At 36.4% G+C, this 16,003-nt stretch overlaps 1 protein-coding gene across 1 annotated transcript in view; it reads right to left on the bottom strand.

Annotated features, from left to right (window-relative positions):
• The window catches only part of LOC149816856 (DNAJ heat shock N-terminal domain-containing protein), a 205,400-nt gene that overhangs the window by 147,302 nt on the left and 42,095 nt on the right, over positions 1-16,003 (bottom strand). The window contains exon 10 of the mRNA XM_089987245.1: positions 2,318-2,414. Coding sequence (XP_089843371.1) covers positions 2,318-2,414 — 97 coding nt within the window. The remainder of the gene's footprint in view (positions 1-2,317; positions 2,415-16,003) is intronic.

Raw genomic sequence — 16,003 nt, 5'->3', positions numbered from 1 at the left:
CGTGGCATGTTAGTACTATGATGATTAGATAAGAGTTTTATAGTAATCTCGTATCATGCAAATACAAAATGATAAAAAAGAAAATCACATAAATAGTGATAAACGAACATTGAAATTTTTAAATGATGTTGGGATTTTTTTTTTGAGAAACTGATACCCCTCTCATCGTAACGGTACTATCAGACATGCACGGCATGTTAGTACTACGATGATTGGATGAGAGGTTTATGGTAACCTCGTACGTGAAAATCCACATTAATGGAAAAAAAATCACATAAATGGTGATCATCGCCTTCACAGGTAAGATGCTCGATTTGGTTTGAAAGACTAGAGCATGTAGAATGGGTCGTCAGTTAAAATAGAACCTGACATACCCATTCATTTCTTGGTTCCGTCAAGGGAGAGAATGGGATGGTACAAAAACTCTGATGGACAGGTTGTTAACAACTACGTTCCTCGAGTAGCAATTGACTTGGTGTTCCCGGTCATCGGAGTTAGGGGACAGGACTACCAAAAATTATCCTAGGTGGTAGATCACATGGACTTCTGCAGAAGTTGGATGCATCACTTGTCACGAATGCCTCTGAAAAATTCTCTCTCGGTCACTGGCCGTCCCCTTTAGAACGGACTCAGCTAGCTGTCCGGGGTATCAAAATAAAGAGAATAACAAACCCTCGAGCAGTCTCAGTTGTTTCTATGTTTCTTCTGTGCGTACCTTGAGGACAGTTAATATCGAAACAAAGTTATCATATTCATTTTACTTATGTTAAAGTGCAAATCATGAATGAAACAACACATGTATTAGTCTTGTTCTAAATTGTTTATATCTATGCACCTACCAGATTTTCATGAATCTGACTCGTTTCATGGGTACAGGTGATGATTAGGTCATAACGGCAAGCGATGGCACGATGACGTGATAATATCAAGATGAGACTATTTCCCTGACGTTTCGCTCCCGAGGACGTTTTATAATTTTGCATAAGGGTTTCCTTTAGAAATTCTTCTTTTATATAAACTCTAAATTATTAAAAACCTCATTTTAAATCTATTTGGTTTCAATGAATGTACGGAGCTACAAATCCGTTGCGTAAAGGAATGTTCGCCTGTAATGCGCCCAAGGTCCGTTGATTTGTTATTTCAAATATCATTTTCCTCTGAACTGCTATTTTAAACTCTAAAAAAGGAATGCTTACAAAGCTTTCAAACACTCTTTAACTCATCATGAACTAAAATTTGTTTAAAAGCATAATAGGATTCATGTGTTAAAGGGGATGCTGCTAGGGCAGCAATTTATCACACTCTGAATTTTAATATATGACATTGCCACCTGAATTTTGCAATAAAATATGAAACTTTAGCTTGGGTAGAGGTACTAGCATGGCACATTTGGATCTTGAAAGCTCCTCACCTAGATCCAGCTTTCAGCTAAAAAAAAATTGCACCTAGAGCCAACACATATTTAGATATGGCTATCAGAACCATCTAGACCAATAAAGAAATTCTCTATCTCCCAAAATTGCAGATTGGATTGTCAAGGGTGTGTGTATGTTCCACTATAAAGTTATTTTGTCATATTTTCTAATTTAAATTGATAGTTTTAGGTCATATTTTTTATTTTTTTACTTTTTTTCTTGACAATCCAACCTGAAATCCATATATATAGGCCTTAAATCTAGTATTTAATGATAGCATTGCACTATCTAACAACTCCATTATTTTTTTTCTATTTAGTGCTTCATGCTTTGGAGCCTACAAACCTCATTAGTAAAATACAAGTTTTCATTATGATATCTGAAATTTAGACAGGCTTTTTAATAAAAACTAAGAATAAATGGCCCACAATACTAAAATTTCACAGTATAAAAAAAATTGAATTTTATTTAAACTTGATCTGAAGTATGTTTACTAGTATAAAAAGTATGATAAACACAAGATAGTACAGAATAGTACCAAATATGAATATTATGTACATATTTATTCTTTTTAGGGGTCGGCACCAGGGTATTTGGACTGTGGGTTATGGGATATTTTCCTAGGATTATGAAAAGACAAACAAGAATGGATTATATTAGGAACTAATTGGTTCTTCAATAAGTGAAACTAAAATAAATGTATAAAATGGTTATAATGATTTGTTAACATCCTTTATATGAACGAGTATATTGGAAATTCAGAACATATAAAACATTGGATTAATAATATTTTGCATGAAAATAAAATACACATGATAGGCATTCACAAAACTAGCATAGCATCTGATTATTGACAGAAATCCTATAAAACCAGTAATGGACAAAGGCAAACATCTGCCAACCAATGAGTCCTTCGAGTAGTAAAATATACGAGGCAGCCCAAGCACAACTGTTGCCATCCAATCAACTACTGCATCAACTGAGAGGTCCCCTTGATACCTGCAGGTTCATTAATTTGAAGGTCAGTATTGTCATTTTAATTGCTTTGCATAGTGAGTTTGTAATATGGGTGTTGTATTGTATTTTGTGATTGTTTTCTTGGACTAGGAACATTGTCGTTCCATTGTTCATTGTTTGTTTGTCTTTTTCAACTTACCCCTCTAGCGTTGCCCCATATTAATGAATATCTGAATCAGATCCGAGGAGATTAGATTGAATCCAAATCCGAAATACATGTGGTAATACTGGATCCGGAAAAAAAAATAGAAAACAAACTATTTACATTAAAAAAACATTCAGGTCAGATTTTGATTCAGATTAACTCCAGATCCAACTTAAAATGCTGTTCCCAATCCGACCCAAATCCGAAATTGATCCGATTGAACAGATCTGAATCCAATCCAAATACACATTCGGATTTTACTTTAAGGGTCCATATCCAAAAAAACATATCAGACTCAGATATCCGACCATATCTGATCTGTTTGCAGCCCTATTCCTTGTCCCTATTTTTGTAGGAATTTTGATCTCGGTTTCACAAATTTGTAGAGCCAATTGCATTTCCTTTGTATTTACATCTACAACTTTGTTTTCTTAAAGGACGTAAAAAAGAAGACCATGTGTGCTAGGGAATTGTAGTGTGGACAGTTATATATTATAAATGACATCTTGAAGAAGCTCGAAGTCCTGGTTTCTCCTCTTGGTAGTGTTGATGCCCAATTGTGGCATCATAGGTTATACAGGGCATTGCAGGAAGATACACTGAAACTTTTGTGTAGATACGGGTATATTCCATGTTTTGATGTCCCCATGGACAATTTTGTTCGGTATGATTGTCAGCTTCGGAGGACTACTATATTTCCCTTTAATGATAGTGATATGAGAGCTTCTTCCATAATTTTTGAGCTTTTACATACAGATATTTGGTGTCCTACACTTAACTCTTCCTTGTCAATAACTAAATATTTCATAGTCTTTTATAATTATTTTTGCTATTCTTGTGATTAGTTCCTCAAAAACAAATCTCATGTGCTTCAAGCCTTTAAAAATTTTAGGAGTTTTGTTGAAAAACATTATGGAAAAGCTATTAAATTAATTCGAAGCAATGGTAGAGAATATTGTTCCTATGCTTTCCGGTGTTAAGGAATGTCATTTTTGTTAATGTAAACATATATATACACTTGTATTTCAGGGGCATTTTTATCTTTCACATGTACTTCAAAAATAAGTATATTTTTATCTTTTTATTTTTATTTTTATTTTTTCATATTATTCTTGTATTTATTCCCAACGAATGATCTAGGAGCCGTTAGACCCTTCGTCGGTTGCATTGATGACTTCTCAAGTATCAACTCTGTTTTCATCAGAAAGTTTAGACCGTTCTATGATCTCTGCTGCATATTTAGTCTGGGACAACAAATAACCACGAGGTGAATAAGCCACTTCTATTCCAAGAAAATATCGTAAAAAACCAAGATTTGTCATATCAAAATCAGTTTTAAGCACATCTTTGATATGGCTAACTCCCTGTTTATTACATCCTATGATAATTATATCATCAACGTAGAGAAGTAATATTATCATTTTTGCATTAGAAGACTTAGCAAATAATACATTGTCAGTATAACAGGAATTAAATCGAGTTGTGTCATCACACTACTGAATCGATCATACGAAGCATTTGGGGCTTGTTTTAAACCATACAAAGTTTTTCGTAATCGAAATTTTTTTTCAATGTGCTAAATTTAATCTTGATGGGGGATCCATGTAAACTTTCTCATTGAGGTTACCATTCAAAAAAAGTATTTTTTACATTCATTTGAAAGATGAGCCATTTTTTAATTGATACTATGAAAATAAAGGTTCTGACAGTGGTCATTCGAGCAACCGGGGCAAAGGTTTTGTCATAATCTATGTCGTACTCTTAAATATAATATTTGGTTACTAGTCAAGCTTTATATCTTTCTAATATTCCATCACTTTTGGTTTTAATTTTATACACCCATCTATATCATATAGTTCTTTTTCCTTTGGATAATGTTTGAATTTCTCAAGTTTTTGCCTTTTCTAAAGCTTTCAATTCATCATTCATTGTTCTAGTCCATTCTTGATGTTTTTAGCTTCATGGTAAGATGATTGTAATATCCCGTAAATTTTTCATGATTTATAAGCCCAAAAAATATAATTTTAAAATTATATACTTATATTTAATTGATAAAATCATAGAAAATATGTATATATTAGGTGACATCAGCAAGGAGCATGGTCTAGAGCCCGTTGACAAGATTTAAAATTGTTAAGAATAATATGACAAATTTATTAATGTTAACCTTTAAAATTGAGTGAAATTCAGGTTACACTCAGGCGAAATTCGGAAGCGAAATTGAGTTAAGACCACCATTAGATCCGCCTCGGAACATAGATCTCGTAGGAAATCTGTTTTCTCAAAATTGAATTACGGTTGGCCCGAAAAATGCATTTTTCTAAAATGACCGGCCTTTGTTTTTTGACCTTTTTCTTGTTTGGATCGAACTGAACCTGCTCCATTGGACCCATGTTAATATGAATCTGGACTCAATCCAAGATCCATATTGACTAGGATCCGGTCCGAGTTGAGATCCATTTGGATTTTGGATATGGATTTAGATCATAGATCCAATCTGGATCCATAACCTACCCATTGTCAATTTTAAAACTAGAATGAATTTAAAGTTTTAAAAACAACTAACTTTAAATATAGACTAAAGATGAGGTAGAGTTCTACCTGGGGTAGAGCGCTACCCCATAAGGACATTTAGAAGGGGGCATACCCCCTAGAATATTTTTTAGGAATAAAAATAAAATAAATAAAAATAAAATCTAAAATCTAGAAGGATAAGGGATAAGGAGGTAGAGTACTACACGTGGTAGAACTCTACCCCCTCTAGAAGCTTTTAAAAATTATAAAAGAGGCTTAGAACCCTCTCTCTCTAGAGAGAGGAAAAATCATGGGTTACGGAGGAAGAGAAGAAAGAAAGAAAAGTAAGAAAAGAAAAAAAATGAGAAAAGAGAAGAAAAAGAAGAAGTCATCCAACGATTTTCTCTAGTTTTTCAATCTTCAAATCAAGGTATGGGTTTCTCTCTTAATCCACACGGAAAAGGGATTAACATAAATCGATTTGAGCATGGATTTATAAAGGAAAAAGGGGAAATCTGATATATATATATATATATATATATATATATATATATATTTAGATTTGCCGATTTCATGCTCATGCATCTGAAAATAAATAAATAAATAAATATATATATATATATATATTCAGTTCTGTCGATTACATGATCATGCATCAGAAATATGTATTTTCTTTCCAGTTGGTCGATTTCATGAGCATGCATTATATATATATATATATGCACTTAATTTTCTACTTGTCGGGTCATGAGCATGAATTTGATCCCATATAGTTGCCGATTTCATGTTTTTGAATGCCATACATGAATCTTCCAGAGTTGCCGATTTTATAAGCATGGATCAGATATGTTGATTCTTCTTGTTGCCGACTATGTTGAATCTGATATACATATAATTCAACTCATGCCATGAACCTGATTTATATATATATATATATATATATATATAGATCAAGTGTTGAAACTGATATTTATATAATCAGTTGTTTCATGTTTAAGAATATGGTATATATATGTATCAGCTGATTCATCTTGTGAATCTGATAATTCATGTTTGAATATGATATATATATATATATATATATATATATATATGTTGATATACATATGTCAATCAATACATGAATCTATTCAACATGCTATAAATTTTTTGTTTTGTCGATTCATGTGCATGAAGTTAATCAAGTACATGAACCGAATTAGCTCGTTTATATTTTTATGACAGCCGATTCATGTACATGAAGTTGATCATGTACATAAATCCGATCAGCACACACGTATTCTTATGTTAGTCGATCCATGTAGATGAATCTGATAATGTACATGAATTTGACAGGCACTTGAATATTTTTTTTCCTGATTGGCCGATCTATGTACATGAATCTGACCAGCGGTCGTTTATTTACTGATTGCATGATCCTTGTACATGAATATGATCATGTACATGAATCTGGCCAGCAATTGTTTATTTTTTGATTGGTGGATCCATGTACATGAAACTGATCATGTACATGAATCTGATCAGCACTTATTATTTTCTGATAAGCCGATTCATGTACATCAATCTGATCAGCACACATAGGTATTTCTGAGTAGTCGATTCATATGCATGAATTGGTCATGTACATGAAGCTGATCAACAGTTATACATTTTTTCTGCTAGCCGATTCATGTACATGAAGCTCATCATGTACATGAAGCTCATCATGTACATGAAGCTCATCAGCACTTGTAATTTCTAATCAGCCGATTTATGTACATGAAGCTGATCATGTACATGAATCTGATTAGCATATTTTTATTTTTCCTGATAGTCGATTCATGTACATGAAGTTGATCATGTACATGAATCTGATCAGCATACAGATATATTTTTCTGTTAGCTGAGCATGTACATGAATCTAATCAGAATACTTATATATATTTGTTGTCAGCCGATTCATGTACATGAAGCTGACCATGTGCAGTTTGTAGTTAACTGATTATGTACATGAATCTGATCGAAAATTACATACCTATTATGTTAGCCGATTCATGTGAATGAAGCTAATTGTGTGCGTGTTTGCAATCAGGTAGTCATGTACATGAATCTGATCGAAATATATATTTTCTGATTAGGTACGTAAATCTGATCCTAATAGATCAGTTTGCAGTTTTTTTAGCATACGCATAAACCTGAATATAATTAGATGTTTGCATGACTATGATCATAAGCATGTTTGTTGATCATATGCATAAATTTAAACATGAATGGTGTGGTCTGCAAGCTTTGTATTTGCATGTGTATGTGCTTAACTAAATGTGCATTCCTTTTTGTGATATGAATGTGCATTGTGAACATAAATTGTGAAATTGTGTGTTTATGTTCACTGAAATTTTGCAATTCGCATAAATCACTTTTTCATATATGTCAGTGGTTATGTGTGAACCACTATGGGCCTATTTAGGCCAGGAGCATTTGTTGCTCCAGTGATATTGAATTGTTTATGCATTGTAAAATAATTTCTGAAAATTATTGATTTTTCCAAAATTAATTACACTGAAATTGTGAGGGTCAGGGCCCGAATTTGTTATTGCATGTTGATTTGCAAAATGGTTCCTTTGTAAAGAACTTGAAATTGTTTTAAATGGTAAAAAAGACCAAATCAGTATAATTAAGTTCTTCCTTGATGTCTCTTCTATAGTGTAGAAATCTTATATGGCGGTCATGAGGACCGTGAGGATACTAAAACTTCGTGTGCAATCGTGCCCTAGAATTCAATGTGAGGTTCACTTTCCGGTCACGGTTTTAGAGAGCTTTCAACCACTTTGCCTGGGGTGGTGGTGTTGACTAAACTTTAGTTATTGATATACCAAGAAAGTGGCATCAATAAATGTTGATTTCCTTGATGTTCCGGCATTAGGTGTTGATTCTTAATATTTTGATTGATGGTGTTATTCTTGATATTGATTGAGTAATAAGTGTTAAAATATAGCTTGTGTATGGATCTGGATCCAGATCCATATGCATGGTATGTTAATGAAACACATGTTGTTTTACTCTCATTAATGGCATCCTTGTAATATCTCTGATATTACAAGGATAGATGTATATTTGCTGCATATATAAAATGGTTAGGGCTTGGAGGTCGAGCATTGTCAGCCGCCCCAGCCATTCTGCTCTCTCTCTCTCTCTCTCTCTCTCTCTCTCTCTCTCTCTCTCTCTCTCTCTCTCTCTCTCTCTCTCTCTCGCGCGCGCGCGCGCGCACGCAAGCCCTGTTTCCTGTAGACGTTATACCAGATATAAAATCTGATATGGTATCAGAGCACAAGCCATCCTGTGCGTGAAGAATCTCTGAAACAGCAGCAGCGTGTTCTTCCTTTCGCAGATCGTGAACTGCGTGTTCCTCCTTCAGCGTGTTCATCGAGATGGGGTCAGCGTGAACAGCAGAACTCCCTGTGCGTGAAGAAGTTCTGAAACAGCAGATCTCCCTTTCTGAAACAGCGTATCCTCCTTCAGCGTGTTCATCGAGATGGGGTCAGCGTGAACAGCAGAACTCCCTGTGCGTGAAGAAGTTCTGAAACAGCAGATCTCCCCTTCTGAAACAACGTACTTTCAGCGTACCAGATATAAAATCTCTGGAACAGCAGCAGCGTGTTCCTCCTAACAGAGCAGATCTCCCCTTCTGAAAGTTGGTACTTTCAGCGTACCAGATATAAAATCTCTGAAACAGCAGCAGTGTGTTCCTACTTTCGCAGATCGTGAACTGCGTGTTCCTCCTTTCAGCGTGTTCCTCCTTAAGCGTACTCATCGACTATGTTCATCCTAAGTTCTCTCTTTTCTGTTACTCTATCATCTGTGTTGGTTCCAATTTTTTTAACACATCACCGACTGATGTTTTCCTTTTTATTTCAAACTAGTTTTGATTCCACAAGTTTCCTTTCCTTCGTTGCTGTTTTAGTGTTCTTTGTGCAGCATTTTTGGTCGTACAAGTATCTGCCTTATTACAGTTTTACTGATTGATTAAGTGATCTCAAATCTGTTTATTTCTTTCCATTCATCTTGTTTGCTTATTCATTATTCTACTGATATGGATTACTCTTCGTCTTCATCATCCGGTCCCTCTGCCAATTTCTTGAGTCAGCTTGTTACAGAAAAACTTACTCATTCTAATTTTTTGACGTGGAAAAGGCAAATCCTTCCTTTTATATGGAGTCAGGATCTCGATGAACATTTGGATGGTTTAGTTCCTATACCACCACGGCTTATTTTGCAGGAAACCAAGGATGAGAAAGGTGACACAATTACCATTTCCATTAAGAATCCAAAGTATACAGTTTGGAGGAAGCGGGATCAGTCTTAAGTTGCTTATATTACGTCAACACTCTCTCAAGAAGTGTTGGTTATTCTTTCAGATGATTGCACTGCGCCGGATCTGTGGAGTAAGTTGTCACAGACTTACTCTCAGATATCAGAATCCCGAGTTATGTTCTTAAAAAATGAATTTCAAAGTTTGAAGAAAGGCTCCATGACAGTCATGGAATACATAGGCCGCTTGAAGAGTATTACTGATCAATTGGCTGTTGTTGGAAGTGCTATTGCAGATAAAGATAAAGTTCAACAACTCCTCAATGGATTGGGTCCTGACTTTGACATGTTTACCACAGCTTTATCATGCCTTCCTCACTTGCCCACTTTTGACGACCTCCAAGCGAAACTTCTCCAGCATGAGATGATTATGAAGCAAAGGGCAGAAGGAAATGAATCAGCTCGTCCTCATTCAGTTTTGGCCATGGACACTTCTGTAGGTTTTGGACGATGGAATGGAGGGCATCAAGGAGGCAGAGGCCGCGGACGTTTTGGGCAAGGAGGACGTGGTATTTTGCCTACACCTAATATTTCAGGGGGTTTTAACACAGGGAATCAGAGGATAGTGCCCACTTGTTTCTTATGTAACAAAAGAGGACATATGAAAGCTGATTGTTGGTTCAATTTACAAAATAGAGGAAAAATAAACAAAATTGAAAATAAATCCGCTACTGCTGTGGACACAAAAGGGCCATCCACAGATGTGCAACAACTTTTGTTATCAGCATTGTCACAGATGACGATCAAGCAAAATGAACAAGGCGAATGGTATGTTGATTCAGGTGCCGCCACGCATGTTACGGGTAATGTGGGTAAGTTATCTCACTTATTGTCTTATTTTGAAAAAGGTAGTATAGTTACGGGAGATGGAACTTATCACTCCATTAGTCATACTGGCAATGCACATATCCCTATGTCAAAGTCCCCACTTCACTTGTCCAATGTCCTTCTTGCTCCTAATATTAAAAAGAACATTGTTTCTGTAGCTAAACTTGTTGACGATATAAATTTTTCCGTCGAATTTACTCCCTCTTCTGTTTATGTTAAGGATCTACGAACGAAGGAGACGTTCGCTGAGGGGGAGCGACAAGGAAACATGTACGTCTTCAAGGAGATTCCTTCAGTGTCTTCGTCTTCAGTCTCAGTCCTCCAGTTGAAGTCGTCCAAGCATTCTTCAGTGTCTTCGCCTTCAGAGTCTTTGTTTTTAACTTTATTGGCAGTTTTTAATTCATCTCATTGTAATAAGCCAGATATTTGGCATAATCGTTTGGGACATTGTAATCGAGGTTTCGTTGAAAACCTTGTATCTGATGGTCTCCTTCCAGAGTCTAGTTTATGTTCATTTTCTGATAATAATAATAAATGTTCCTTATGTGAACTCTGCAAAAGTCATGTTCTTCCTTTTCATATTATAAATAAAAGAGCTTCAAAGCCATTTGAGATTATTTGTTCTGATGTTTGGGGACCCGCACCTATTCCTTCTCTTTCTGGCAGTCGTTACTATGTTATCCTTATTGATTCCTATTCCCGTTATACTTGGATATATTTCTTAAAACACAAGCATGAAGTTTTTCAAATATTTCGGGAATTCCATTCGATGGTCAAAACAAAGTTTGCTTGTGATATTGTGCATTTACAATGCGATGGTGGAGGAGAGTATTCATCGAACGAGTTTATTGCCTTTCTTCGGGATAAAGGAATAAGTCGACAGGTTTCTTGCCCTCATACTCCTTAACAAAATGGGGTTGCAGAGAGGAAACACAGGCATATTGTTCAGAGCGCGATGAGCATGTTACATGATAGCAATGTGCCCGTTAGTCTCTGGACAGAAGTTTTTCACACATCTGTTCATATCATAAATCGTCGTCCTATGGCACTTTTGGATCGGAAATCTCCCTATTATACTTTATTCGGGCAACATCCCTCTTACGATGAGCTGCGTGTTTTTTGTTGTGTATGTTATGTACATATTGATTCATCTCTGCGAAATAAGTTTCAGGACAAGGCTGTCAAGTGCAGATTTGTTGGGTATGCAGATGAATACAAAGGTTATCGATGCTATGATCCTACTACAAAACGTATTAGGACCTCCAGAAATGTTGTTTTTGACGAACGAAATTTTCAGGTCAATGACTCTGCAGCGTTGCCATCTCGAGAATTAGAAGTATATGATCCATGGATGAGCGCAAATCTTTTTGCTAATACAGGAGAAACATGTCAGACAAATTGTCCTTCCTTCGGCTTGAGTAGGGAGTTGAATGACTCACAAATACATGTTGAATCATCTCCAGTTGAGCCACCCCCAGTAGAACGCTTCTCTAGGCAGGTATACACTAGACGGGACAAAAATACAGAGCCGAGGAATGTGGAAAGCATCGCCAATGATTCGGCTCAAAGGCCGTCACGCATTAAGCATCCTATTCAACGATGGGTGAGTTATGAGACCTTCTTCCTTGATTTCCAGTTGTTTATGTCTCAGCTCACAAAACAGGCTGAACCCACTTGTTTTAATCAAGCTCTTCAATCCCGTCATTGAACTGAAGCTATGAATGAAGAAATGGAAGCCCTTCATGAATGCCAGACTTGGGAAATAGTCCCTCGGCCAGAAGAAAAGAATGTAGTTGGCTCAAAATGTAAAACCCGAAAATTTTATAAAATTTTGCAAATTGGGCCTGGATCCAAATTTCAGATCCAGGACCAATAAAGGGGTTTTCCGCATACATTTACCTCGTAAATTTGATATATACGTATAAGTACAATAATTTTTAATTTATTTAATAATTCGGAGAATAATCATTCAATAGGGATGCGTAGATGGGTATGGGATCCATATACCGGATCCATATACATATGTATATATTTATATATATCTAAATATATATATATATATGTGTATACTCATAAATAAATAATATTAATATTATTAATAAAATAGAAATATACATATATATGTATATATATATAGCAAACTCGAGGATCCACAGTTGGATCCACTTGGATCCAACTTGCGGATCCATATTGTTGGGGGTTAAAATGTTATGAAATGCAAATTAAATAAAATTTGAAATTTTAAAACTTATCCGAGGATCCACAGTTGGATCCATTCGGATCCAACTTGTGGATCCATACAGATTGGAGTCGGGTCACGGGTCTCGGGTCCGGACCCGAGCCCCACCCCGTGACCCTGTAGCAGCCCTTTTAAAGAAAGTAAAGGGCAACCCGATAAGGGTTGCCCAATATGTTTGAAACAAAGGAAGAAAGAGGGGGGGGTTAGGGTTCTGAGAGAGAACCCTAACCGAAATCGCCGGAAGGAAAGAAAGGGGGGCTTGAAGCGCAGCCGCTGGAGGGAAGAGGGCTCCGATTTCGCCGGGCCTTCCTCTTCAAAAGGGGTCCCAAGTAGGTCTCTTTCCCCGATTCCCATCTCTCTCTCTCTCTCTCTCTCTCTCTCTCTCTCTCTCTCTCTCTCTCTCTCTCTCTCGTGTGGGCGAGCATTGGGGAGGTGGAAGATCGCCGGAAGGCTGCAGCCACCGCAGGCCACGGCAGCCCTTTTTGTTGTCTCTTCCCTTGCGTGCGACCATCACGACACCGGAGCAGTCGAGGCCGGTGGAATAGCTCGCCTCCTCACGTCAGCCGCAACCCCCAAAACATCGGATTGTAAAGGTACGGGTTTTTCTTTTGGGTTAAGTGAGGAAAATGAACATGGATTCGATTTCCATGGAGTATTTTAGTGTAGAACCATGTGGGTGAGTAAATCTAAGCATTTACTCTACAATCCGTGGATGAAATCCATGTGTTTCATGGTCTTTTTATTTGGTTATTTGAAACATTGTAGGTATGGATGCATTCTTGTAGTAAAACAGAACTTTTATCTATGAAAAATATGGATTGTCATGTGTGTGGGTGTGTGTGTAGACGACAGGTCCAGCAGCCCTGAAAAATTAGCCTATGTTGATTGTTGCTAAATCAGTCGGTAGGTATTTACAAATTGATGTCACACGGTCTGGTGTATGTGGGTAGTTATGTTTGGGTGAAACTGCCGCAGTCTTGAATCATGGTAAAAGAAAGGTAAAACTGTGTGGTGCTCTTGTTAAGAAACTGTTTTTCTGCTGTGGTAGAATTTTTGTTGGAGGCATAAACAGAACCCCACGAAATCCAGATTTGATGGCCTGTTCAGTTGCTGCTGATATGGTGGACAGCATGTTAAAAGATTTAGGTGGTTAAATTAGTGAACGAACTCAGACCTATTTACATGTGCAGATTTCCTTTTTAGTATATTTAAGTATAAAAGACCTTGAATTCTTTGGGTTTAGCATGTTGGACATGGATTTAAAGAACCCCTTATGTAGTTTCTGTATCTGTACCGATTTAAAGTTCTCTTACTAAATCTGTTTATGGTACATGTCCAGCTGAGCACAAGAGTCTGTGTGAACCGAGCTCTTGTTGGGTATGTCGGAACCAAGGGTACGACTGAAATTCAAAGGAAAATGGGTTTGGATTTCGGGTTGGTCTGTGGAAGGGGGCTCCTGAATGAGTCTACTGCCCTGTCCTCAATCCTGTTTTACATTAGGATGGGTAGATCACAAGCAGTGTATGTATATATATATATATATATATATATATATATATATATATATATATATATATATTCAGGATTTCAATTAATGTCGTATGAAGATTTTGGTTATCTGATTTCTCTAGTGATCTGATTATTCATAAGTTGCCTATGTTTCTATACATGCAATGATTTAGTTTATGTTTAATATACAAATTTAGTTACGTGTTGATTATGTGGTTAATTTGGTTTCAATATATTGGCTGGGTCATTGCTTCTCAAATAAGACTACATTATACCTGTGTTAGTCCAGCTTTGCATGGTTATAAAATTTGTATATACTCATGTGTAAGTGGTCAATTGCTTGTTTGCTTAGTAGTATGATTGATCTATGTCATGCATTCTGTCATACCTATTTACAAGGTGATTAAGAGGCATATGGACGTGTAAAGATTGTTAGGCATACACCCATGTAATCTGTATGACACAAACATCATGGGTGTTCTCATAAATTAGCTAAACATGTAATCGTACATGTTGTTTTCCACGGCTTAAACTAAATATTATAGGCTGAGTTAAATTAGCTTGTGTAAGGTTCAGTTCTTCTTGAAATTTTCATATTTATGTTTACCTAATATTCAGACCTATGGGTGTAAGAGCATGATATGTTTTGTTTTTCTGCATTGCACACATTAAGCTAAAATCAAAGTATTTGCTGCAAAGCTACATCTTATGCATATTGTACACTAACTTGATGTATTGACACGTGCACCACCACTTGAAGGTTCACATGCTGATTTAAGTGTGTAATTTCATCAAAGTGTGTATGTGACATGAACATGTATGTTAAAGCATACATTGACAGGCTAAATAAAATCATACATGGGATATGAGCATGTGTATGGAATGAAAGCATGAAATTTAAATTGAAATTGTGAACTCATGCATATGTATATGTATGTTATTGTTTCATGTACACCTTTAAATTGTCCTAAATGAATGCGCATTGAAAAACATGTGAAAAGAATGCATAAGTGGCATACTCTTTATGATTTTTGCTTATGCATGTGGTAATGATCAAATTGGATCATTTGTGGCTGGATGAGCCGCGAGGACTAGTTGTTCTCCGTTTTAATTGTTTTTGATGCATTGCAACAAATCAAATGTGATATTGTTGTTTTACCACACTGTTCTATGTTGTCACGGGCTGTAGTCCCGTGAAAAGCTTAGCATGCTGATGTGCAAGCTTATGTTATTAGTTCTGCAGGTAAATTTGCAAATGTAAAAGAAATGGATTAATAACCAAATAAAATTAAATAAAGAACAGTGTAATTCACTTTCTCCTTTACGTCTCTGCTTTAGCGTAGGAATTTTGGATATTGCGGTTTAGGGGAAACTGTGAGAATACAAAAACTTCGTGTGTGTTTTGTTGCCCCTGAACCCGATATTGAGGTTCTTCTCCTGGCCACGGTTTTAGGGAGAATCCGCCACTTTACCCGGGAGTGGTGTGTTAGTCACAGTTGTAAGTTTGTTTTGGTATACCAAGAAAGTGGCGCCAGTGGATGTTGTTTTCCCTGGTGTCCCCGACTTTTGATGTTGTTTTCCAAGGTTCCGATAGATGGTGTTGTTTCCTGATATCGGTCGAGGGCTAAGTTTGGAACCCGGTAATAAATTACAAATTGTGTGTGAAGCTACCCCGGGGACCCTACTTGACCTCGGGGATTGTACCCGTTTGGTGTATCCGCGGGCCACTGTAATTAAAAAGAGGAAGATAAGGATTATGTGCATTTAATAGAACATGCATATGGAAAGAGGAAAACTTAAATGGAAAATAATAAATGGTTCATGCATTGCACATAAATCGTGCATATTCTTGCTATGCATTAGCTCATGCATGTTTACCTGTTCACTTGGTTGTTTATGTTGATCATTGTATGATGTTGAGCTCTTTTGCATTTAATTGCCTTATTGATTAAGTTGTGATCAATGTTACATATTTCGTGTTCACTCTTG

The sequence above is a fragment of the Nuphar pumila genome, chromosome 14, assembly GCF_984573655.1.
Source record: "Nuphar pumila chromosome 14, dmNupPumi1.hap1.1, whole genome shotgun sequence".
Lineage (NCBI taxonomy): Eukaryota > Viridiplantae > Streptophyta > Magnoliopsida > Nymphaeales > Nymphaeaceae > Nuphar > Nuphar pumila.
The sequence above is the reverse complement of the archived record's forward strand: the minus strand, read 5'-3'. Positions and strand labels throughout refer to the sequence as shown.